A 24,976-nucleotide genomic window follows, 5' to 3' on the forward strand; every position below is an offset into this window, starting at 1 on the left:
TGTCCCTGGCTTCCTTTTGCTTAAGACTAGCACTCTGCCACTTGAGCCACAGCACCACTTTCTGTATATGTTTTCTGTATATGTGGTGCTGGGGAATCGAACCCAGGGCCTTATGTATACAAGGCAAGCTCTCTTGCCACTAGGCCATATCCCCAGCCCTGAAGCCATGGATCTGAACTGGGTAATGGACATGAGGGCTACAGTTGTGAGGCGTGTACTTTTGAGGGCTTGTGATGTCACAGGCACTTCAAATAAGGATGGGACAGCAAAGAAAAGGAAGGTGCAGGTGAATTTGAAAAAAGGGTCTGCAAAAGCAGACTCTAAGTAGGGACTGCTTGAGTGTGAGATGTTAGGAAGAGAGAAGGAGTACAACTAAACTCATGTTCTGAGACAAAGAGGCTGTCAGTGAGAGTTCACCAAGTCAAGACAGTGTGTGTTTGATTAAAAAACAACAACCTGAAGTTCTACAATAATTGGTGTTATAGAAGCGAATGCGTTCTTCAGGTAGTAATAGAATCTGAAATGCAGGGATATCTGTAGGGGTATAGGTAGAGATTTGGTAGGGTTAACAAACAAGTCTTATTGATTTAGAGTCCTGTAGTCATGAATTCAGATGTAGGCATGGCCCCATACTAGCTGTGTGACTTTGGCAAATGCTTTAACTTGGAGGAAATGAAGATTATATTAGAATTTAAGACTTGGTGGTTAAGGTGAAATGAATGAATCCATGTTAAAGCTTAGCATAAGGTAATAAATTATCAATAGATGCTGCAGATCTTGCTTGGGGTTGTCTGTTGGAACCATGGAGAGATATTAAAATCATTAGGAAGGAGAGGAGAGGCGGAAGGATGGGGTGGCCGTTGAGGACTCAGAGTGACCACCCTTCCCAGGGCTCTCAGTGGGCCTAGAGATGTCTTATGGAAATTCTAAATCTTAGGCAGTGGAGAAAAAAATGAAGAGTAGGAAACAAAAAGGGAAAGTGAGAAAAAGAAGGATCCAAAACAGGGGCAGAGAATTTGAGTGCTTTTAAAGATAGCTGCAGAAGAACACATGTAGAGAAGAACCCAAAGTACAGACATCCATTCCAGCAACCTAAAGCCACATTGAAAGCACAATTCACTTAAGGTTCTCAAACTCTGAAAGGAAACCTATAGGTTAGAGTCAACCTTCCTAAAATTACCTTTGTTAGCACAGTCACTCCTGTTTTAGGTTAACAGCCTTCATCTTGGGTCACCCACAAACCAGGTCTGGTCACAGTCACCCATTCCCACCCAAACTGCATGTACCCTTAACCCCAACAGTGTCAACATGTTCCTGCACAGTCAGGATGCTTTATGCAGGTCCCACGGCTATTTCTAGTGCCCACATACAAAAGGTATTGTCCCAGTTATGTGCCAGATATAGAATGTTTTCATATTTGCCTATTCCCATCCAAACGCATGTACCCCCCCCCCCCCCCCGGTCCAACTACGTCAGCAACATGTTGTTGCCGCAGTCAGGATGCCCATTCCCGGTCCCATGGCTATTTCTTGTGTTTAGCTTTAGAATGTATTGTCCTGGCCATGTCCCAGATATAGGATGTTTTCCCCAGCTATAAATCACCTATAGAATGTCCTGCCCCGGCTGTCTGATATCTCCGGTGTCGAGCTGTGACTACAGAAGATTTCCTGCTCCCAGCCCCTTTTGCCTTCAGCCTCCTCAATAGCAGGCTGCTACTTTCTACCCCGGGGGGGCTAGCCTGTCAGCTTTGGCTGAGATTAAAATGCTTTCTTTCTTCTATGTTACTATGCGTCCCGAGTGGTTTCTGGGTTGGGGCTAACAACCTTTTTCTGTCCTGGAAAATATATCCATGCTTGTATATCCCTTTCCTCCGAAACAAATAAGAAAATCAAGTACAGAATTTCCCATCAACAAGCAAAGCAAGTACAGAATTTCCTATCAAAAGCAAAGCAAGTACAGAATTTCATATCCACACAGTTCACCTTTTGTCCTTTTCTATTACCTTTTTTTTTTCCAATTAGAAATCATGAAAGTCCCAAGGGATGTTAGAAAGGCAAACTTAGGATCCTATTTAGAGGAAAGACAGGGAAAGCTTATAGCCCAGCCATTTCTCTCCTGGCACAAAAAAGTTTGTAAAAGAAAAAAAAAGAGAGAGAGAGAGAGAGAAAGAGAGAGAGGTGGGTGCTAGTATCTCATGTCTCAGAAGGCTGAGATCTAAGGTTCACGGTTCAAAGCCAAACTGAACAGGAAAGTCTTATCAACAGACAGAAGTGGAGGTTTGGTTCAAGCAGTAGAACATCATTTAGCCTTGAGTAAAAAAGTTCAGGGACGGTGCCTAGGCCCTGAGTTCAAGCTCCAGTACTAGGAGGGGGAGGAAAAAAAGGAGGAGGAAAACAGAGACAGAGAGAGAGAGAGACACCAAGAGAGAGAGACAGAGACAGAGACAGAGACAGACAGAAACAATGTAGCAAGTTCAAGTTCTATTTAAAGTGATCTCATTGTCTCAAGCACATAGCCTGTATTCCCTGTCCCCTTCCTCTTTCCAGGCCACCTTTCTCCTAAGCCCAGAAGGGAACTCCAAGCCTACCTGTCTATGCTGATGGCACAGAGATTCAGGATGCTGGCTGTGCACATCATGACATCCAAGGTGACAAAAACATCACAGCACATACGGCTGAAATTCCACACACCACCTGTTACCTAGAGATCGGAGACAAGAAAGATGTTAGTGTTTGTCCCAGCCAAGAAACAACAATCCTATCAGCTCTCTGGCCTCCCCTCTGCTGCTCACTACAGGTGTTGATGTGCCCTCCCAGCTCCCTGTGGTTGGTACCATTACCATGGTTACCACTGGGCAGATGGACACAAGGCTGTACATGCTATCTGAACCTGATTGCTGAGGTATGGACAATCACTGTTCAAAGGGCTCTTCCAAATCAGATTTTGCTATGTTTTCTCCAAGTAGTCCTTGGTAAGGTATTTATTAAGGATGTAGACTTCTACATCTTCTCTAGACCTAGGGAACCAGGAGCCCATGAATGAACACTCCTAGACACATCAAAACTCGGGTGTCACTGATGTAGCTCAACCTGAGGCACCTCCTCCTGCTTCAGTGGTGTGCCCACCCACAGATGCACATCTGCCTGTCAATGCACAGCTGGTAGCAAAAGAGCATGGGCACGTGACTGCTGTATTTGGGATGTGGAAACTGCCTCTCAGAAGCCCCTTGCCTTGTAGGGAACACACCACACACGCAGGAAAGACACTAAGAACAGGTTTGTTTTATAATGTATCTCTAAAGTAAAAATCCCCCTGGCTCAGGCTTGAAAGTTTGGAAACCTCCCAAAACAGCATCTAAAAAAAAAAAAAATGGTGTAGGGGCTGGGGATATGGCCTAGTGGCAAGAGTGCTTGCCTTGTATACATGAGGCCCTGGGTTCGATTCCCCAGCACCACATATACAGAAAAATGGCCAGAAGTGGCACTGTGGCTCAAGTGGCAGCGTGCTAGCCTTGAGCAAAAAAAAAAAAAAAAAAAAAAAGAAGCCAGGGACAGTGCTCAGGCCCTGAGTCCATGCCCCAGGACTGGCAAAAAAAAAAAAAAAAAAAAATTGGTGTAAAGTAAGTCCATACCCAAGTGACTGTCTTTGACCCAAGAATTCCACATCTCAATCATCCAGAAGTAGGGAAAGGCCCCGCTCAGGAAGGGAAAAGGAGCAGGATTCTCTACCTGGAAAGGCTGGCTCTGATCTCACATACTTCATTTGAATCCAAACTCCATAGTCTCCTCTGAGTAACACTTAGGAAGCACCAGGAATTTAGGTTACTTAATTTGTATTGTTGGTTTTTTTTGTTGTTGTTGAGACTTTTACATAACCCAATTAAAGCAGGAAGATTTGTCGGGGAGACTGTCACTTCTGAATGTCTACAAACTGACATCCCTAGGCCCTGAGGCTTTGGGCATTTGCCAGGCTCCTGCCTGTGGGCTGCCTTTCTGGGGGATCTGGGCTGTGAAAGAGAAGCCTGTGAAACCTCCTGCTCCCAGATGCCACTGTGTGTTCACGGTCAAGGAAGAAGGCAAGAAGGAAAGGAAAGAGGGAGAGAGGAAGGAGCTTTTCTCACCAGGACTCTTTCTGATGTGATCAGGTTTCTTCACTGCCATCTTAAAGGCCATCTGTCCTTCTCCTTCCTCAACAACTTCCCCTTGGATTTATTTTCTGCTCAGCCTCCTTTTTTATTTCTATAGTTGGTTGTCTCTAGGTGCTCTTTTGCACTAACCAAAGATTTATTGTTGTTTAACAGCAATGATAAAAAATTAAAACAAGTGTGACAAAGCCACACTTTTTGTTTACTTGGTTGTGGGCTTACTTTATGTTAGTTTGTTGGCTTTATATAAATATAGACCTAATATAAATTTAGAGGAATACTGAGAATAAAGAAACTTTTTTAAAAAGGGAGATGTAAGGACTCTGGTGTACAGAGTGATAATCACACAATGATTTAGGAGAGACGGGAGAGTGAAAGACAGTTCTGCTCATTACAAGCACAGTCAGATGCTATAAAAGCTTCTCTCTGAAGTTAAATTTTGTATCCTAAATTTCATTTCAATATGTCTACTGTGCAGCTTATGCTTTATACTTGAAAGAACACTACTTAAAAATAATTGTGTTTGTGACAGTGTATCAGGGAGAGTATTGGTGAAAGTGGATAGGACAATAGTATTGGTGAAAGCGGACAAGACAATAGTCAGCTCAATTCATTCATTCATTCATTCATTCACATATTCCTAAAGGAAGTACTTGTGAAGATATAACAGTTCATAAAAGGAGGGTATGTTATGTGCGTGAAGAGGTTCTACAAAATATGCCCCAGGACTCATCTTTGAAGAACTTACAAGGTAACTGGAGAAGGAAGGCATTCTTGAGTAAACTAACTAGAGATAAACATGACAGTCAAAAATCATGAATATAATGAACATTTATTGCAAATTTACCCTAAATCCATTACTTGCTTATATGACCCATTCTAGAATTTCTTTTTTCCCCATTAATTTATTTTAAAGAGTTATCTTTAAGTAGTTGTACAAAGGGATTTCAATGTAACATATCATTTTGTGAGTACAGTGTGCCCTTGGTCAATGTCACCCATTCATCATTCTCTTCCATCTCTTCCAATATCATCCATTCCTTCAATTTACCTGGCATCCAGAAATTTCTATCATACTTTTGAAATTTCATATTTTGAAAACTGAAATTGTGCTTTGGAGATTTTGTTGGAGGACTGTCTAATTTGATAGATGAAATAACTGTTACTTAACCAACTTGATGAGAACAGAATCATTTACTTATTCACTATGGCTTGCTGGGCAGGAAGCAGGCGAGCAAATAGATTCTGCGAGATTGAATGACCACTGGCACATTCTGTACTCATGCTAAAAGCTACAATTTATTGAATGCTTACTAAGTGCCTAGTGTTCTGTGAACCGTGTTACACAGTACAGAAGTGAAGGTCTCTGAAGAATCTGAATCTGTCCTAAAGATTCCATAGACTTTTGTCCTAAATATGGAGAGATGGAACATTGCAGGCAGAAAGCCAACATCTTGGGTTATGATAGTACCTAAAAAAAAATTCACCATTTATTTTTAACCTTTGTATCTAATCTAACATTCTCATGACTATTAGGTAAACACCTTAGAATTTACTGCTTAGCACATCTCCAGCCTCCACCAACCCTAAAGCTAAGAATACAACAAAATAGCATCTGGTATCTATAGCAAAGATCTCCCACTTAGCTGTTACACACCTAACACCCCCACCAATGTATTAGCTGAATATATTGATTTATGACTTTCTTTGTTCTGTGGCTATAAACACTCATGTCACTTCTTCCATGGTAGATCATATCATGTAGGGTAACTTGAAACATTCATATTTGGCTCAGAATTAATCTGTTTTCTTATTTCCTTCAAAGCAGAGTCATTATTTTTGCATTGACAGAACAGTTATTATTTTTTATCGCAGAGAAAGCAAGCTGAGAAAGGCTAAGCCCATTGCCAAAGGGCACCTAGGTAGTAAAGGCAGACCTGACATGGGTATGGAGGTAGTTAATACTTGCTATAGGAAAGTGTCACTCAGGAAGGGGCAACTGCTGGAGAAGAGAGGAAAGAAGGAAACAAGGTATCATCAGGGGTTTTTGTGTGGCAGACAAGATTTCTTCCTCCTAGGGAATGAGGTCTTTCCTGATCACCTTTTCCACAGGGTTGCAAAACAACAGTGTTAAAGACAATGGTGGCTGCTGCCTCTGGGACTAACAGGCCCTTCTACAAAGCTCTCAAGTTGTCCTCTTCTTCCAGGCCAGCGGAATGTAACGACTGCTCTGGCTTTGCTGATTCCCTGTCTCCAGAACCTGCCATCCCAACTCCCCTTCTCTCCTGCATCTCAGCAAAGTGTCAAGAAGAAAACAATCCGATTAGATGATTAAAGTCATCCCCAAGAAGGTGCCACCGCTTAGCCTTCCCTGGAGCTTTCTTCATTAAAATGAGTCAGTAATTGGTGGGACTTGAAATGGAAATTATATATATATATGTATATATATAATATACATATATTATATATATATCCAGCAGTCCTCCATACCAAGTAAATAACAATAAGTAAATAACAATAAAGAGCATCAAAGGGTTAAGAATATGTCAAGTAACCTGCACAGATGATCTTATAGCAACTCAATGAAATAAACATGATGTCCAGTTTACAAATAAAGGAGGACCTGGTTGGGGTTGCAGGGGGTGTTGTTAGCTTAAGGAATCATAACTAGTAAAAGGATTCACGAAAGCCTAAGGATTCATACCAGTTCTCTAGTATATTTCTCCCTCCCAAAGGTCTGAGCATACCATATACCTCAACTTTCCGGCTAGCACCAGAGAGAAAGAGTAAATCTTTGTCCACTCACTTACCAAGAGACACTATTTATTGGGTGTGCACTACTATGCCTGATACTTGGTTTGTGTCTTGTGTTGAAATAATTGTGTTTTTTTTTCCTTTGGGACCTCAGGAGATAGTGCATGGGTGTGGGAGGTGTTGTGTATGCATGTGTCTGGTGGGGGTGGGGCTGAGAGTCCACAAGATGCTAAGAAAATTACTGTAATATAATGTGATGAGAGCTGACAGTGAGGTTAAGTACAAAGTGTTGGGAAATCATGAAAGGTAAAGTGATTTAAAAAAATTAAAGCAGAAAAAAAAGAAATCTGATTGATTTGAGACTCTTTAGAGACATGATTTTTTCACTTAAATTCTGATGAATAACTCACTTCAGAATTATAGGCAGCCAGGTGGTGTTACTCTCACTTGCTAATGAATATAACTGACTCCCTTTGGCAATACAGAAGGTTGGGAGTAAGCAGGAAAGAGTCTTCAGGTACTGACTGGGCTATTGATTTTCAACAGACACAGCCTAAGGCAGCAATTCCCAAATTTACTGATTATAAGGCTGCACCTCCCAAATCACTTATTAAACAAATGAGTTGCAGGCCTCATGCCAAATCAGTCCCTCAAATGATCCTTACTGCCTGGGAGGTTTGGGGAACATTGGTCTGGAAAGCATAATAATACCTTCAAAAATATTTGTCCCTAAACCAGGGTTCCTCAAACATCCCTTTTTTTGTCTTTTTGAGACAGGTACCTCAGGCTGGCCCTGAATTCTCAGTCCTTCTGCCTCAGTCTCCTAAGGATTATGGGTGTGCTGCCACACTGGCTATGTTTTGCTTGTGTGTATGTTTGTTTTTTGTTTTGTTTTGTTTGATTTTTGTAGTGCTGGGGATTGAATCTAGATCTACACAATGCAAGAAAAGCACTCTACCACTCAGCCATACCTCCAGACACTTTAACTACTGTTTTTTCTTTCTCTTTTGTGTTTTTAGGTAGAGTTTTAATATATAACCCAAGCTGGCCTGAAACTCAGTAGGTAGCTTAGTCTGGCCTGGAACTGGGGATCTTCCTACCTCAGCCTCCTAGTGCTGGGAAAACAGACAGGCACGCACTTCCACATTCAGCTCTGAAGTATCATTATGTCATGGATCTTCACAGCTTCACATCCTTTCTCAGAGGAATATTTTTGAATGTATAAATTAAAAAAAGCCCCACAGTGCATTACAAACAGTACCAATTATATTGAATTACAGTTAATAAAGTATCTTAAATATATGTACATCTTTAATAATGCATTCAGTCACAAGATCTAGTGGCAAATCCTAGATTACTCTAATTTCAAAGTCATAATGAATATAAATAATATTTCAAGATGTCCACAACAGCTACAATGTGACTTTGTTGCTGAAGGTCAATACAGCTCTTTCAATTCTTGCATCTAAGGAGGTGATTCAGGAAAGAAACTGACAGGAGAGTTTATTTGGAAAATAAACTATTTTCTTCCTAAAATTTCCAGTATTGAGGCTCCACCTCTGGCATGTTTAGCCTGCTTTTTTGCTTATTTTGGAGATGAAACCACAAGAATTTTTCTGTCTAGGCTGACCTTGAGCCTCATTTTTCTAGATTTCAGCCTCCTGTGTAAGTAGAATTATAGGTATAAGCCCAGGTAAAAGAATATACTTTCAATAGACTGAAATCATTGGTCTCTGGGATGAGAGTGGCCATTATTTTCACCCTGGCATAGATTTTTATGGAAATTTAGGGGCTTAAAGGGTTAAGTACTTCCCAGAATCAGCCCATGAGGCAGAAGCAGGTGAGATTTATAGAATTATTAGATCCATTTGTCCCCTAGAGTCCGGTTCATGGTCTTGGGTCTTGGTTTTGTTAAGCTATTTCAGATACTGTTTGTTGTAGATCTACCTTAGGCTTGAAGAAAGCCCTTCATTAATTCTTAGGTGTGTAGGGCACTCAAGAACATCTTTGGACATACCATGACTTTGGTGCACTATTGGAACCTTTTCGTGTGTGTGTGTGTGTGTGTGTGTGTGTGTGTGTGTGTGTCCTAGATTTTGAACTCAGTACCTCTTGCTCTCACTTGGCTTTTTTGCTCATGTCCGGTGCTTTTCCACTTTTATTTTTTAAATTTTTTATTATTACTATAAAGGTGATGTGTAGAGAGTTTACAGTTACATAAATCAGGTAGAGTACATTTCTTTCTGGCCAATGTCACCCCTTCCCTAGCTCTCTCCCCATTTCCTAAATTTTTATAGTTAATTGGAGGTAAGAGTCTCATGAACTCTTCTGCTCCCAGCTGGTTTCAAACCATGATCTTCAGATCTCAGCCTCCAGGGTAGCTATAATTATTGGCCTGAACTACTGATGTCCAGATCAAGTTAGGAAAGTTTAATTATCAGGTTTTCTTTCAGAGACCTCATGATTTCTTCCTCCATCTTAGGTTCTCTTTGCACATCACTTATGCTGACAGCTTCCTATCACTTAAAAAAATGTAAACACCTGTGGTTTCTACTGGTGACATTAGGATTTCTTTGGCTAGAGATTGATGCCTACCTTAATTATTGAAGAAAGTGCTTAAGTTCAGCTTAGTGAAAACAAAAATGCAATTTTATTTGCATATAAGATGGAAAAATCCTTAGGTGCACTAACAGGATGGATTTTAGTTGTTTGGTGAGATACCCAAGGACCAGAATTAGAATTACTTCTCAACTTCTCATTCTACTCTGTTGCCACATTTGCCACATTTATAAAGTTTTCTTTTCTTTCTTTTTTATTTTTTGAGGGGGAAAAGGTTGCTGTGGGGGCAAGAAAAAGATCTCTAACTTCTTTGTATTTTAATCTTCACATCTGTAAAACGGGAGTGTGACAGATTCTCAAATGTTGTTTGGGGAGATGACAAAATGGCCGCCCAGGTTAATTGAGGCTGCTCTGGGGCTGTCAGTTTACTATTGAGGGAAAAAGTCTCAGCCAGGCAGCCCTCCAACCTGAGGCTACAGCACACAGGAGGGTCTGTCTGCCTATGGAGAAGAGGAGGAGAGGAAAAGAGGGTGGGTCAATACAAAACAGTGGTGACCAAGTGGTGAACAACTGGTTTCTGAGTTTGCTGTCCTAATCAGCCTTTACTTTTACCTTGCTAAATAAACTCTTTGTGACCTTACTATAACTGCCCTTGTGCTTTGCTTTTCCTGGCTTTATTTCTATACAGTTGGAGAGCAAACCCCTATCATACTCATGAGTCCTTAAATTGTAATAGGTGCTGAAAACCTCTTGCTGGAAAGTACTGACTTCTTACTGTAGCTCATGAATGAACCTAAACAGGGAGAAAAATTTTGGCATCCTGCCTCCATTTTTTTAAATGTATTTTTGTTCTAGGTTGTTCTATTTGCAGTCATTTTGCAATCATCTTAGGTTCCAGGAATAACACGAGTGATTGATAACATCATTTTATGAAAAGGGACCAAACTTCCCCTATGGGACAATACAGTTTCCTCAGGACAGACTACCCAGCAGACTTATTTACCTTGACCAGAAATGACAATGCTTCCCCCAAACAGAACACCGAAATAATGATCAACCAGGCCATACTTGACTAAGATTGTTCAGCAGCAATACATACCGTTCCCCTATTCTTTGTCTATTTAAAGCTAAAGATCATGTCTGTAATCTGGAGAATGATGGCTACATAAGAAATCTTTTTCTGCTCTTCACCACCATGGTCTCTTTATTGGGTGTATAGGGGATGAGTGAACTGACCTGATATGTGGAGGCCCAGGAGTTTAGGAGCCTAAAATTCAGGTTTTTTCAATTACTACAGAATTCTGAGGCCACTGTAGGAAATTCTAACTTGGTACATCTGACGTCAGCCTGGGTCTGTATCTTTAGCAAGCAGAAGGGTTAGCCTGTAGTCAAGGTTTAGGTGCACAAGAATGAGGGAGGAACTCATGTAAAAGGTAGACTTCAAGCCAGGGGCATGGCAATCCACACCTACCTCAGGAGGCTGAGGTCGGAGGACCAGAGCTAGCCAGGACTACGTAAGAGAACCTGTCTCAAAGATCTATCTATCTATCTATCTATCTATCTATCTATCTATCTATCTATCTATCTGTCTACCTACCTATCATCTATCTATCTACTTCCTTAGGTAACTATGCAGATTTTAAGGCTTCATCCAATGGAACCCTTTTTATTTAGGTATTTTCTTTGTCTGGATCACACTTAATGGAAAGATGATAGAATAATTTCCAAGCCCCTGCATCTCTAAAAATCTAAGATTTTAATGATAATCCAGAGATGGTGAGAATCTCTTTCTTTTTCTAGTGAGAAGGTATTAAATTGCTGTCATCTGGTTTTTTATTTTTGTTGTTGTCTTTATTGTTGTTTTGTTTTAGCTACAGCTAAACTCTCCTTTATTTATTTTTTGTTTGTTTTTTGCCAGTCCTGGGGCTGGAACTCAAGGCCTGAGCACTGTCCCTTGGCTTCTTTTTGCTCCAGGCTAGCACTCTACCACTTGAACCATGCACCACTTCCAGCTTTTTCTATATATGCAGAGCTGAGGAATAGAACCCAGAGCTTCATGCATATGAGGCAAGCACTCTACCAGTAGGCCATATTCCCAGCCCCATCTCTTTTATTTTATTTTATTTTATTTTTTTTTTTTTGCCAGTCCTGGGCCTTGGACTCAGGGCCTGAGCACTGTCCCTGGCTTCTTCCCGCTCAAGGCTAGCACTCTGCCTCTTGAGCCACAGCGCCGCTTCTGGCCGTTTTCTGTATATGTGGTGCTGGGGAATCGAACCTAGGGCCTCGTGTATCCGAGGCAGGCACTCTTGCCACTAGGCTATATCCCCAGCCCCATCTCTTTTATTTTTAATAATCAATATCATTGCAAGGCTCAAAGGCTCCTCCCCCCTTCATCACCATCTTCCCTAGATCACTTCTTTTTGGGGTATACTTTCCTGATCAAACCCACCCTGTTCTGTTCTGCTTATCTGCTTTCTTTTTTCTTATTTATCTTTTTAATTTTCCCTCCTTCCCTCTTTCTTTTTTCCTTCCTTCCTTCCTGGTGCCTTCCTGCCTTTCTGCATATTTGCTTTGCTTGCTTCCTCTCTGTCTTTGTTTTTTTTTTTTTTTCCAGTCCTGGGGCTTGAATTCAGGGCACTAGGACACTTGTCCCTGAGCTTCTTTTGCTCAAGACTAGCACTCTACCACTTGAACCACAGCACCACTTCCATCTGGGGAATCAAACCCAAGGCTTCATGCATGTTAGGCAAGCACTATATCACTAAACCACATTCCCAGCCTCTCTCTTTCTTTTTGGCTTTCTGAGACAGGCCTCACTCCATAGCTCAGGCTTGCCTGGAACTTAGAATTCTCCTGCCTCAGCCCCCCAAGTAGTGGAGTTAATGTTGTGCATCCCCAATGCCCAGCTTGCCTGTCTATACTTCTTACTGCTTGAATTTTTTTCTTCTCTCTATATTGGCACCCAAGTACCTCTGAGTCTAGAATATGAAAGGATTATGTCTCACCGAACCTACTGAGTGAGAAGGAAATGCAAGTAGTTAGGGCAGAGGTCTCTGACATAAAGTAGGATTACAAAATGGCACCTTACTCATAAGATAGCACAAGTCTCTTGCCAGCATGAGCCTGCAGGCCTGAATAACTGCATGATTACTTTCCTGATTTAGCAAAGAATGCTTGCTGTGTAAGCCCCTAGCCAGCACCTGCTTCAGGGAGGCACGCAACCAACAACTTGGCTGGATGTAAGATACATAGGTGTCTTATAGATAAGATCAACTTGGGCAATCCCATCCGTAACTGATAGTCAAAACTTAAGGAATTTCTTTCAAAAGTTTCATAAAGACCTCCTAGAGGAAGGCTTGCAACGATCAACCCTCTCTTGGGATCCTTCCCTGTGGCAGCTTTGGTGTGCTCTTCATTCAAAATAGACTCCAATAAACTCTCAATTTGTTAATTTCATTTTTCAAATCCACTAGACAAAGGACCCCTGCTACTTCTAGCCAAGAGTCTAATACTACCGCAACTGAAACGATTTGTAAGTTGAAAATGAACTTCAACCAGCCAACCTATCAAATACCATGGGGATGGTATTCCATCCTCTTGGGATAGCTCTGCTGGCTGGGAGCTGGGGCTTGTGATTGCTTCCCTGCACTGCCTGGGACTATCCTGCCACATGTGGGTAGCCCAGGGAGAGATGAGAATTCAACATTTGAAATAATGGTTTCTGAGGGACTGGGGGCACGGTCTGGTAAGAACAAGGCCCCAAGTGCAAACGCTAATGCTATAAAGGGAAAATACAAAAGAATAGAATATAGCTCCTACTGGATGCTTCTGGCTTTCCTACCTTCATGAAGTTGAGAAATTGTAAGTTTAACTACCCTAAGTTAGGGACTTGTCTGTGTTTTCCTTGCTGTTTTTCCTCTCTGTCCTGGTATAAGAGCATTAAACATCACAAAAGGTGCTTCGCCAAGTGGAACAAAATGGGATAGCTGTGCTTGGAGAGGAATCTTCTCACAGACTGCAGTCTGTAAAGCAGGAAATTGAAAACTTGAGAGGAAACTGGAGCTAAAACTATTGGGGATGGCATAGAAAAGAGTTTTCCAATGAATATCACAAACTGAATTAAAGAGCAGCCAGACAGGAGCACTTTGAAATACAGCCTGTAAGATGGCCTGCATAGTTCTGTTTGAACTTCTCTGCTAGAGCTAAGGACAGAGAATAAAGACCACGTTCCGCACCTGACCTCTACAAGGTGCCCTGCATGTAATGGTCCAAGTTCAGGTCCTATGTGCCTGCATGATGGGAATGAGACCTGTAAGTACTGACCATGGTTCATGCTGACACATGAGTACTGACCACGGTTCACACCAACTGCCTTGGGCCTTCTAAAGTCTCTAGATTCCACAAAGAATTCTTGGCATGCTGGTGTGTTTCATGAGAAGAACACATAGCCTATGTGAAACTTTTAGGTTTTTTTGTGTTTTTTTTTTTTACTGGTAGTGGTACTTGAGTCTGAACTTAGGGCTTTGTGCTTGCTAGGTGCTCTACCATTTGAGCCAGACCTCTAGTTCTTTTTACATTAGTTATTTTCAAGGTAGAGTTTTCTTTTCTCTGCGATCAGTGTGGCTGCCATCCTCCTACTTCTACTTCCTCTTGTTTCTTGGGAGGGTGTGTGTGCTTGCCACTGCCCATACATTGCGCTTCCCAACAGCTAGGATGACAGGCATAGGCCAATTAGGCCACACCCAGTCATTACCTGGGCTGTCCTCGAACTAGAACTCACCATCCTCATCTCTGCTTCCTAAGTAGCTAGGATAATTGGTAGCTTGAGCTACCTCGCCCAGTATGTGCATGAATGTATGTGTAGAGTGTGATTGACCTATTTCAGGCACTTATACTGGCTGGCAAGAAAGGCATACACTACCATACTCAGCTTTTCCTGTTGAGAAAAAGCTGAAAGCTGGCCTGGAACTCTTATCCTCCTGATCTTAACCTCACACATGGCTCAGAATAACAAATGCTCACCCCTAGATTCAGTTATTGGTTGAGAAAGGATCTTGCATGTATGGTCCAGAGATCCTCAAATCATAATCTTCCTAATCTTAGCCTTCAAAATAGCTAGAATTGCAGGTGTAAGTGAGCCACTGGTGTGTTGCTTACTCTTTTTTTGTCTTTTTAGTCACTTTGATTTCTATGAGGTATATAAATTGTTCAAATAGAGAGGCTTCTTTGTGTTATTTTTATACATGCGTATAATACGCTTTGCTTATACTTATTCTCATGATGATCCCATGATGATGATGATGATGATGATGATGATGATGATGATGATGATGATTTGCTAGTCCTGGGCCTGAGCTCTGTCCCCGATTTTCTTTTGCTCAAGGCTAGTACAGAACCACTTGAACCACAGCACTACTTCCAGGTTTTTTTTTTTGTTGTTGTTGTTTTAGTAATTTATTGGAGATAAGAGTCTCACAGATTTACTGCCTGGGCTGATTTCCAACTGTGATCCCCACATCTCAGGCGCCTGAATAGCTAGGATTACAGGCCCAGTGCCTGGCTAGATTATTCATTCTTATCTTTTCTACCTGCAACTCCCCACCTTATTAAAACTTTCTTGCAAGTTAAAAAAATGAACTTTATTGATGACATAGTCATACGTGCATATGATATTCTTCTATGAAAAGCAGCTCCCAACCTCTTTTTCCCTTCCAATCACATTAAACTGGTCTCCTCCTCATCTTCCTCTTACATTATGTCTTTTTTAAAAATATATATTTCACATATGGGAGAAAATGTGGTATTTGTCTTTCTGAGTCTGGCTTGTTTCACTTCGTCTCCATCCATTTTCCAACAAGCCACACAATTGCTTTCTTCTTTTATAGCTGAATAATATTCCACTGTGTATCCATCACTATTTTCTTTATCCATTTAGTGCTTGTTGGGCAGCTGGGTTAGTTACATAGCTTGATAATTGTCAATAGTGCTACAACAGACATGGCTGTGGAGGTTTCGCCAGTATATGTTGACTTACATTCTTTTTTATATTTGTCCAGGAGTGGAATAGCAAGGTCATGTGTAGATCTGTTTTTCAGTTTCTTGAAGAACCTCGATACTGATTTCCATAGTGGCTGCACTAATTTACATTCCCACCAAGGTTTCTTTTCATTTTCTCCCGCCCATCCCAAGTCCTTGGTAGCATTATTATTGGCCAAAATGATTTTTGTAACTGGTGATTAGTTCAAGAAAAGTGCTGTCAGCAAGTCCAATGCAAGCACTGGTTACCTCTAAAAATTCTAGAATTTCATTGTAACAACGAAATAATTCTCCCACTGAGAGCTTTAGAAAATCTTGGGATAGTACAGGCTACAAGTGCAATTTGGTCAAGGTTCTAACTCTATTTTCCTGCAATTCTCTAAGCTTGGCCATCTTCAGTATATTAACTTTATCCACAAGTAAAGAGCTTAGCCATAGGCCACTCATGTCTACAGCATGCCATTCAAGCAAAAAAGAAAATCCAAGCATGTAAAGACCTAAAAAGAGACTTCTCTGAAGAGGAAATGAGAATGGTCAAGAGATACATGAAGAAATGTTCAACATTCTGGCTATAAAAGAAATGCAAATGAAAACAACATTGAGATTCCACCTTACCTCAATAACAATGTCCATTATTAAGAAAACTAATAACAACAGATGCTGGAGGGGATGTGGCCAAAAGGGAACCCCACTACAGTGTTGGTGGGATTTTAAACTTGTTCAACCACTCTGGTAAGCAGTATGGAGGTTCCTCAAATGACTAAACATAGAGCTCCCTTATGACCCAGCAGCCCTGCTTTTGAGTATCTACCCAAAAGACTACAAGCAAGACCACACTAAAGCCACCAGCACACCTATGTTCATGGCAGCACAATTTTCGATAGCTAAAATATGGAAGCAACCCAGATATCCCTCAGTAGATGAGTGGATCAAGAAAATGTGGTACATAGACACATGGAATTCTATGCCTCTATCAGAAAGAACGATATTGCCCCATTTGTAAGGAAATGAAAGGACTTGGAAAAAAATCATACTAAATGAAGTGAACCAGACCCAAAGAAACATAGACTCAATGGTTTCCCTCATTGAGAATAATTAGTACACCTCTAGGATAGTCCTAGCAGAATGTCACAATAGCTCAATAGCTATGACCATATGAACACATAAGATGATGCTAAGCAAAATGAACTCTAAGTTATGGAAACAAGTGGTTTATCATTATTGTTGTTATGTTCAACATACCATGTGAAATTATGTTTCTTTCTTTTGTCTTTCTTCCCCAGGTTTTTAACCCCTGATATCACTGTTACTGATTTCAGTACCCTGGGTATTGAATATATATATTTATTGGAACCAGGGAAGGGAAAGAGACCATCAAAATGGAGAGACAAAGGGCAAAAGGTGGATCAATGCAACAGTGATACTTACAAAATGATATGCTGTAAACCAACTGTACAATAGGGAGAGGGAAAGGTGGGAGTAAAATGAGGGAGGAAGTAACAAGTTTGATAAGAAATGTACTCACTGCCTTACATATGAAATTGTAACCCCTCCGTACATCACTTTGACAACAAATGAATCAATTAAAAAAGAAATTCTGAAGCTTGGATTTTCTTTTTTGCTTGAATGGCATGCTGTAGAAATGAGTGGCCTAAGGCTAAGCTCTTTACTTGTGGATAAAGTTAATATACTGAAGATGGCCAAGCTTAGAGAATTGCAGAAAAATAGAGTTAGACCCTTGATCAAATAGCACCTGTAGCTTATACTATCCCAAGATTTGTGGGGGAGTTATTTCATTGTTACAATTCAAACAAATTGGGATTGAGGCTTATTAATGTTCAATTTATGTCAAAATGGAGACCATTATATATCACATGTATATAGACCATAACTTTTAGTTTTCAAAGTACTTTTTCTGAGAGTTGAACCTAACATCAACTCAGTGGGAAAGTTTTAGTGTCATTTCAATTTTTCACAGGTATTCTAAATCCTATTTTAGAGTCATTCTTATAAATGACCATTCAAACCAGTGCATTCCAACTGAGGCAATATTATGTGACAGCAATTCCTAACTCCCACATTTTCTCATTTAGTAAAATCTAAATATTGTTATTATTGTTGTTATTCTTTTCTCTTTTTAGATTCCTTTTCAGCTGAACTAGTTTTCATGAGTCACTTCTGGCCAATTAGACTGAGATCCCTTAGAGAAATGCCTCAAGTTGAGCCATACCAGTGAGAGTCTTCCTAGACTCTCTCTCTTTTTCTCTCTTCTCCCCTATCCTCTTTTTGATATTGCCATGACCCTGTGATAGTATGAAGAGATAGTCAAAAACTTGTCAAAAATAGTGAAAAGGAAGGAAAGACTGGTCCATAAACTGAGCACCAGTGGCTCACACCTGTAATCCTGGCTAAGACCTGAGGATTACAGTTCAAAGCCAGCAGGGGCAGAAAAGTTCGTGAGACTTGTATCTCCAATAAACTATTCAGAAAAAGCGAGAAGTAATGCTGCACTAGCTTTAAGAACAGAGAGGCTCAGAGACAGTGCCCAAGCCCCGAGTTCAAGCTCCAGGACCCATGGTGGGGCGGGGGTGGGGGGGGCGGAGAGGGGAAGACTGGTCCCTAATAATATCATGAGACAGCTGAATCAATAGCAACACAATTATGGTGAGAGAAGTACCCCCTATTTGTTTAAATCACAGCTAGCCAAGTTTTCCAACATTTATAGCTCAAACATTCCTAACTCATACATATTAGTGTCTGGCAAAATGAGCCAATTTTCCTTCAAAGAAGATGGATGCATTCCAATCAAAATACACACGACTATGGGCTTGATGAAATTGTTTAGCCCCTATTAGTAGTATTCTTTTTCCATGTGTCCCATCTTCCTGGGATTCCCTGAGCCCATAGATCTGTGGTCAACTCTGTTCCCTGTTCATTTTGGTATAGACAAGTAATTACTAGAGCAGCTGCTCAAACTGGATCATCATTGGGACAGGTTAACAATGAGTAATACTTCTGCAACGTTTTTCTGAGTCATATGAATTTATATATGTTGATAATCCTTATAATGGAGGGCATACACTGTTCCTTTTTTCTCATCTCCTTCTAAGGAAGGACAGGAGAACAATGAAGACTAAGTATAGACTGATTGGGATATTAGACTTGGTTCTCTGAGCTACAAACTACTCATAACTGATTGTTGACTCATGAGATTGCTTCAAGTCTTTTCTGATCTTTTATTAAGGCAGACCTTTTATTTTTTAAGGAAATAATGGATAGATATTGAGTGTCATTGACTGAAGCAAGTTAGTAAGACAAAAATGAGGCACTCCCAAAGCCAATTCCCAATGGAAAGATTGCTTCCTCAAGGCTTTTTTTTTTTTTTTTTTGGGTGCAGGCACTGGGGCGTGAACTTGGGGTCTCACACTCTTGCTTGGATATTTTTGTTCAAGACTAGTGCTCTACCATTTGAGCCATGCTTCCACTTATGGCTTTTTTGTTGGTTATTTGGAGATAAAAATCTCTTAGACTTTTCTTCCAGAGCTGGCCAAAAATAGCAATCACCAGATTTCAGCCTCTCTAAGTAACTAGGATTATAAACATGAGCCACTAGTGTTCAGATTTGTTCAATCTCTTTGTTGATTTCTTGGACCAAGCTCTTGGTTACTGGCAGCCCCTCCAAGACAGGAGGAGGGTAATGCTTTCTGGGACCAGGTAGTTCCTCACTTCTGGAGAAATGGTTAAGATTTGAAAGATGGAAAGCACCAGTAGACAAGGAACTTAGACATGAGGACATGCAGTGGGAAGGGGCAATAAATGGCTCAGAACAGTGAAAGCAGTGCTGTCTAAAAGATGTTTGTGATATCCTCTTTCTTCATCACCCAAATGGGAGCCACAAGCCATGAAGTACCAGCAAGCATTTGAAATGTGACTAGTGTTACTGAGGAAATTATTTAAAACAATGTTTTTTAGTTTTCATTAATTGATCTTTAAAGAGACATTGTTTATCAATTGGTAATAAGAATCCTTGACCAGACCATACTAGTCTTTTTCCTTCTTTGTCTTTCCTTCTCTCCCCCTTTTCCTCTCCCCCTCTTCTCTCCTCCCCTCCTGTCTCCTCTCCTCTCCATTCTTTTCCTTTTTTGAGTCAGGCTCTTGCTACATAGCCCAGGTAAGACTTGAACACATGATCCTTTTGCCTCTAACTCCATAATACTGGGAGTAAAGATGTGCACCACCATGTCTGACTCTCTTTATGTTTCTTTTCTTTTTTCTATTTTTTTTTCACACTGGATGGAAGTACCTGAAGTTCTTCAATCTTGAACAGAAATAACACATGCTTCAAGTATCTTTCTCCTTATTATTGAATAGAAAACAATGAATAGTTAGTTCATTTCCCCTCTCAAAAATGTCTGCCTGTATCAATGAATATAGCTTCATATGGTATAAACAGAAACTGCATATATCGTGCATATATATTCCAGAGCAGATTTGTTGCAAGCATTCATGTATCAATATTTCTTTAGCACATGCATGTGCCAGGTTGTGTGTTTGGACTACAGAACAAGAAGATCAAAGACTTCAAGCATGACTCAGCCTAGCTGGGTGACAGAAAAGGCAAGATAATTACAAGATCCTTCACCATCAGAATTTGCCTAACTGGGAAGCATAAATATATATTCTCCCCTCCTCCCTCAGTCTTTCTTTAACTTTAGCTCTAGCTCAATCGGACTAGCTGTTTTTCTTCTTTTCATTTTCATTTGGTATTTATTTCTTTCCTTTGTGTGCCCTTTTTGAGATCATAAGTCTAATTTTAGTTCCCAGCCATTTTTTAATAGGGGTGCTGGCATGGCAGTCTGTGTTCAAGGTTTTTGCTCTCCCGTGATATGTCATACTTAATTAACTGTCATCTTCACTATTAATATTAACTGAAATATTAATTTGATGAATCTTAATTTCTCTTAATCATAGCATCATTTTGATCCTTCATTGGATATCTCTTTAGGATGACAGTACAGAGGAGAAATATTAATAGCATATTAAAGTGTTTAAAAAAATCTCTATAGTAATTGCATGTTTTCTCAGTAATAATCTGCTTTTGAGCAGCTGTAGGCACCCTTATTTCCTTGTTAGCAAACGGATGTTTTGTCTTGATCACCTCCTGACTCTATTTTGCACTTTCAAATGAAAATACTTCCAAATTTAAGAAATGTTTCTCCCCGGAAGAATTCTCCAGGGTCTGTGGCATTATCTGTGTAGAAAAAGCTCTGTACTATTAATGGAGACATGCAAAATCTAAATGTGAAGGTTTAGTCCATTCCTTTGGTAGCACAGTCTTTGGAGAAGCAGTCCCTAGGAGAATGGAACTGAGGGGGGTGGGGCAACAGAATCATCAAGAGAAGTCAGATGGATTTGGAAACTACTCTATCTTTTACTCATTAAAGTATTAAGAGAGTTTTGGGGGGGGTATTTTTTCACCCCCTCATCCTCTGCCCTATATCCTTCTGCAGATGCTCACTCCCAGACATATTGACCCGGGGTGAAGATGTGTATTGCACTGCTTCCCTCACCCCCTGCATCACTGACACAGGGAGTATTTCTAGGAAGAGCACCATCACTCAAATCCATGGCTAGATGGACAGAAGAGAATCCTCCCCAGCTCCCTGGTTCTGATGTGGGTGAATGGCGGCCACCTTTCACAACATTAGCTCCCTCACTATTAGGAGAGTGACAGCAGTTCACCTTTCTTCCCCACTTCCCAGATTACTGTAGAGAGTATCTGGACCCCTAAAGACTAGAAGCCCAGGAGCAACCCATCCCTGAAGCCCACTCACCTCCAGGTATACCACCCATGGCATCACCAAGGTGGCAACCAGCAAGTCCGCCACAGCCAGGCTCACCACTAGATAGTTGGTCGTTGTCTGCAGGACCCGTTCTCTCAGCACAGCCACACACACCAGGCCATTGCCAAAGATGATGGCTAGGATGAGCGCGCAGTAGGACAGAGCATAGTAGGCATGTGTGCGGGTCCGGCTGGTACCTGTGGAGTTCTCCGCCCCGCAGGAGGAATTCATATGACCGCTTAGTTGGCTCAGAGGTGCCATGGCCCAGAGGGAGGGGTGCGACTCCCAAGAGTTTCTAGGAGGAAACAGAACACAATGTTGGTAAAATCAGATTCCTTGAAACTTGAGGGCTTCAACGCATGCATTAATTGACTGTGTGAACACATGTGGCCGAGTACTTCTGCGTACCAGGTATTCTTGTGTGAACTAGTGACACAGTGAAAAACCAAAGAGAGAAGGAAGCAGCCCTGGTAGATGCCTGCTGAGAGAGTGTTGCAAGCATCAGTGCAAGCAGCAGGAAGGGCAGGCATGGGAAAGGGGCAGGAGGAAAGCCAGTGGGGTGGATACCAAGGCAGACTGTGGCAGCGTGGAAGGGAGTGAGGTAGAAGGCCATGCAGGGTCACTGAGGAACTTGCTAGACTGTGAGTGGAATGGGAGGCGCCTGCTGGTTGTGACCCCTTGTGTTGCTGTTTCCCTAGCTCTGGGACTTGGGCACATTGCCCCATTGTTTCCTCCCTAGAAAACTGGGGAATGAGGGCCGACAGCCACAGGCAGTGACTGAGAAGGTAAGAAGAACACATGTTCCCCTTATCATGCACCAAATGGTTTCTTGGGCCTTAAATGCCCTGCAAGCCAGACATTCCCCTGAGAATTAAAAGAACGATTTATTATACATGCGTGATCTTGAAAGTGTTGCTTGACATCCCAAACACTACACAAATAGTGTATTAGTGATTCCCTCCGTTTCTCTTGGCTTCCTTCTCAGTTTTTCTTCCTCCTACATCCATTACTGCATTTGACTTCCCCCTTTCCCTTTGTCTCTCTTAACTTTCTTCAGTCTCTCTCTCTCTCTCTCTCTCTCTCTCTCTCTCTCTCTCTCTCTCTCTCTCTCTCTCTCTCTCTCTCTCTCTCTCTCTCTCATCTTTCCAGTCCTGAGGCTGATGCTTGAACTCAGTACCTGGGTACTGTCCCTGAGCCTTTTCACTCAAGGCTAGCACTCTACCACTTGAGTCAAAGCTCTACTTCTGGCTTTTTTGATCATTAATTGGAGATAAGGGTCTCACAGTCTTTCAGCCTGGACTGGCTTTGAACTGCGATTCTCAGATCTCCTTGAGTAGCTCTTGAGTAGCTAAGATTAAAGGTGTGACCCACCACTGCCTGGCTTCCCATTTTCCCTTACATAACTAGGCCTGGTGGGTTGGGAGAACAGATCTCAAAGTATTGAGTTCTTATACAATAGTCTTTATATTTAAAGAAGTTCTTGGTGTAGAATTTATTTAAAACATCCTAATTTTAAAAGTTTGGCTACCAATTAAATATGCTTAAGCCTTCTATTGTGGCCTTCCTCCAAACCCAAATGCTATATTCGTGGGCCAGTGAGTCACCAGTTTGCAACTTCTTACCCGGTCCAATGTCCTTGCTTTTCAAACAGGGAAATTAAGTCTCAGAAAAATGAGCATCATATCTTCTTTTAAAGTTTTAGTTTTATATTACCTTTGTACAAAGGGGTTGCCAATTTGCAAAGCAGTTATGAGTATATTGCATCTTGGTTAGTTTCATCCCTTTCAATATTCTCCTCCCCTGAGCAACATATTTTTAAAATATAATTTTATTGTGATTATTAAGGTGTTGTACAAAGGGGTTACCATTTCATAAGTCAGGTATGAGTACATTTCTTTTGGGACAGTGTCACCTCTTCCTTTGTTTTCCCTTCCTAGCCCTGCCTGTAAGTTGCATAGTTCATTTTCCACATAGTGTCTACTGAGTGAGCAAGCTACCTTAAGTCTTACAGCTTATTAGTGAGAGAACTAACAAACAAATCTATTTTTTTCAATATCCTCCTTTAGCATCTGAAAGCTATAGCAACTGTCATAATACTTCAGTTGAACCAACTCTTGGACTATAGAGGTTTTGGATTAAGAATGGTGGAGCCCCCAGCTGTACTTGTGATGTGGGTCTGTAGGGTCAGCCCTATAGAAAGGGTTCTGGCTTCTCAGAGCCAGGTTTGTATGTATCTATGGGGCACCAAAGTTACCATTGCTGAAGAAAAAGTCCATGCACCAGGGGTAACAAGGTATCAAGACACATGCTGGGGATAGACTTGAGTTCTGTGGTTGACAGCATGGCTCTGAAACACAGGCAGAATAACTCAAGTCTGTCGTGTTAGATAGAGCCCAATTCTTCCACTCTACTCTCCTTGGAATGTTTCCCTGAACCCCTGTCTCTTAAAATCTTAACCCCTGCTTCAGGAGACCTTTGAAACAAATGCTCTTATAAGAGACTTTAAAAGGTGAATTAGCCCTATCTGCCACATGAGAATACAGTGAGATGATAACTGTGTGAACCAGACCGTTTCTTCTGGTGCTTGACTTTGGAATTTCAAGCCTCCAGAAATAAAAGAAATATTCTTTTGTTGTTTATAAGCTATTTAGTCTATGGCATTTTGTTATGGCAGCCTGAGTGAACTACGATATCCTCTTCTGGCCTTATCTTCCCAACAGTGCCCAGAAGTAGACCACAGTGCCAAGATCATAGAATGTTCTGTCTAATGGATTGCAGTTTGTTTCCAGGGCATCTCAGGCCTTATTCTAAGTCTCTCACTCTGAGGGTAAACTGTGCATGCATAGCAGGGCTTCTGGGCCTGTATGGTAACTCTTGGCTGGGGCTCAGACAAACAGCTTCATGCAGCTAAAGTGGGGAGAAGGGACAGAGTCCCAAAGCCAGACAGAGATATAATCATACTTTTATGAAATTTTTAAGGGTTCCCAACCTGAACTTTATATCTAGCCTTCCAGGTTGTTACAAACTCATATTTTTTGAGAAGTAAGGATGACAATTTTTGTTTAATAGATTACCAATAATGATAATGATAATAGACATGATGCATGTGGGTCCCCCTGAGAGCTCTTGCTTGAGGTCCTAGCAGAATTTAGAACCAGCATGGTGGTCAAGATTTTCTATCAACCTTGGTGCTGCTTTCCTGATATCAAGTTATTGGCCTAAACATGGCTATATTTTTATTAGTATACATTATTTGCAAAGGGGAGGAGGCTCACTGTAAAATTTATGGTGACATTTCCACACATGTTTACAAATACATCCTGATCAGCCTCACATTTGTCTCACTCTTCTGTATCCTGCTCCCCATTCTTAAGCCAATTTCAACAAGTTTCATTTCCATACATGCAAATGAGACCACATTCGTGCTTATTCACCCTTTGTTATATCTATAATTTTGTACCTAATTGGAAACATTTCAGCCTGAAAACAAGTGTTAAAATGAACCAATGATTGGAAAGGGGTGACCAGCTTGGAATGAATTCAGAGAGTCGCTTAAAAATATTCTTTATCTTGGCACATTGTTTGCAGTCAATATATTTTAAAACATAATAATAATTCTCCATAATAATTATAATTTTCT

General features: G+C 41.0%; 1 protein-coding gene across 1 annotated transcript in view; it reads right to left on the minus strand.

The window, feature by feature from the left end:
• Positions 1-21,597, minus strand: part of Drd3 (dopamine receptor D3) — a 41,471-nt gene extending 19,874 nt beyond the window's left edge. Inside the window, 2 exon segments of the mRNA XM_048345986.1 lie at positions 2,588-2,700; positions 21,328-21,597. Of these exon segments, the coding sequence (XP_048201943.1) occupies positions 2,588-2,700; positions 21,328-21,597 (383 nt within the window).
• Between the last annotated feature and the right edge of the window lie 3,379 nt (positions 21,598-24,976).

The sequence above is a fragment of the Perognathus longimembris genome, chromosome 5 (assembly GCF_023159225.1).
Source record: "Perognathus longimembris pacificus isolate PPM17 chromosome 5, ASM2315922v1, whole genome shotgun sequence".
NCBI lineage: Eukaryota > Metazoa > Chordata > Mammalia > Rodentia > Heteromyidae > Perognathus > Perognathus longimembris.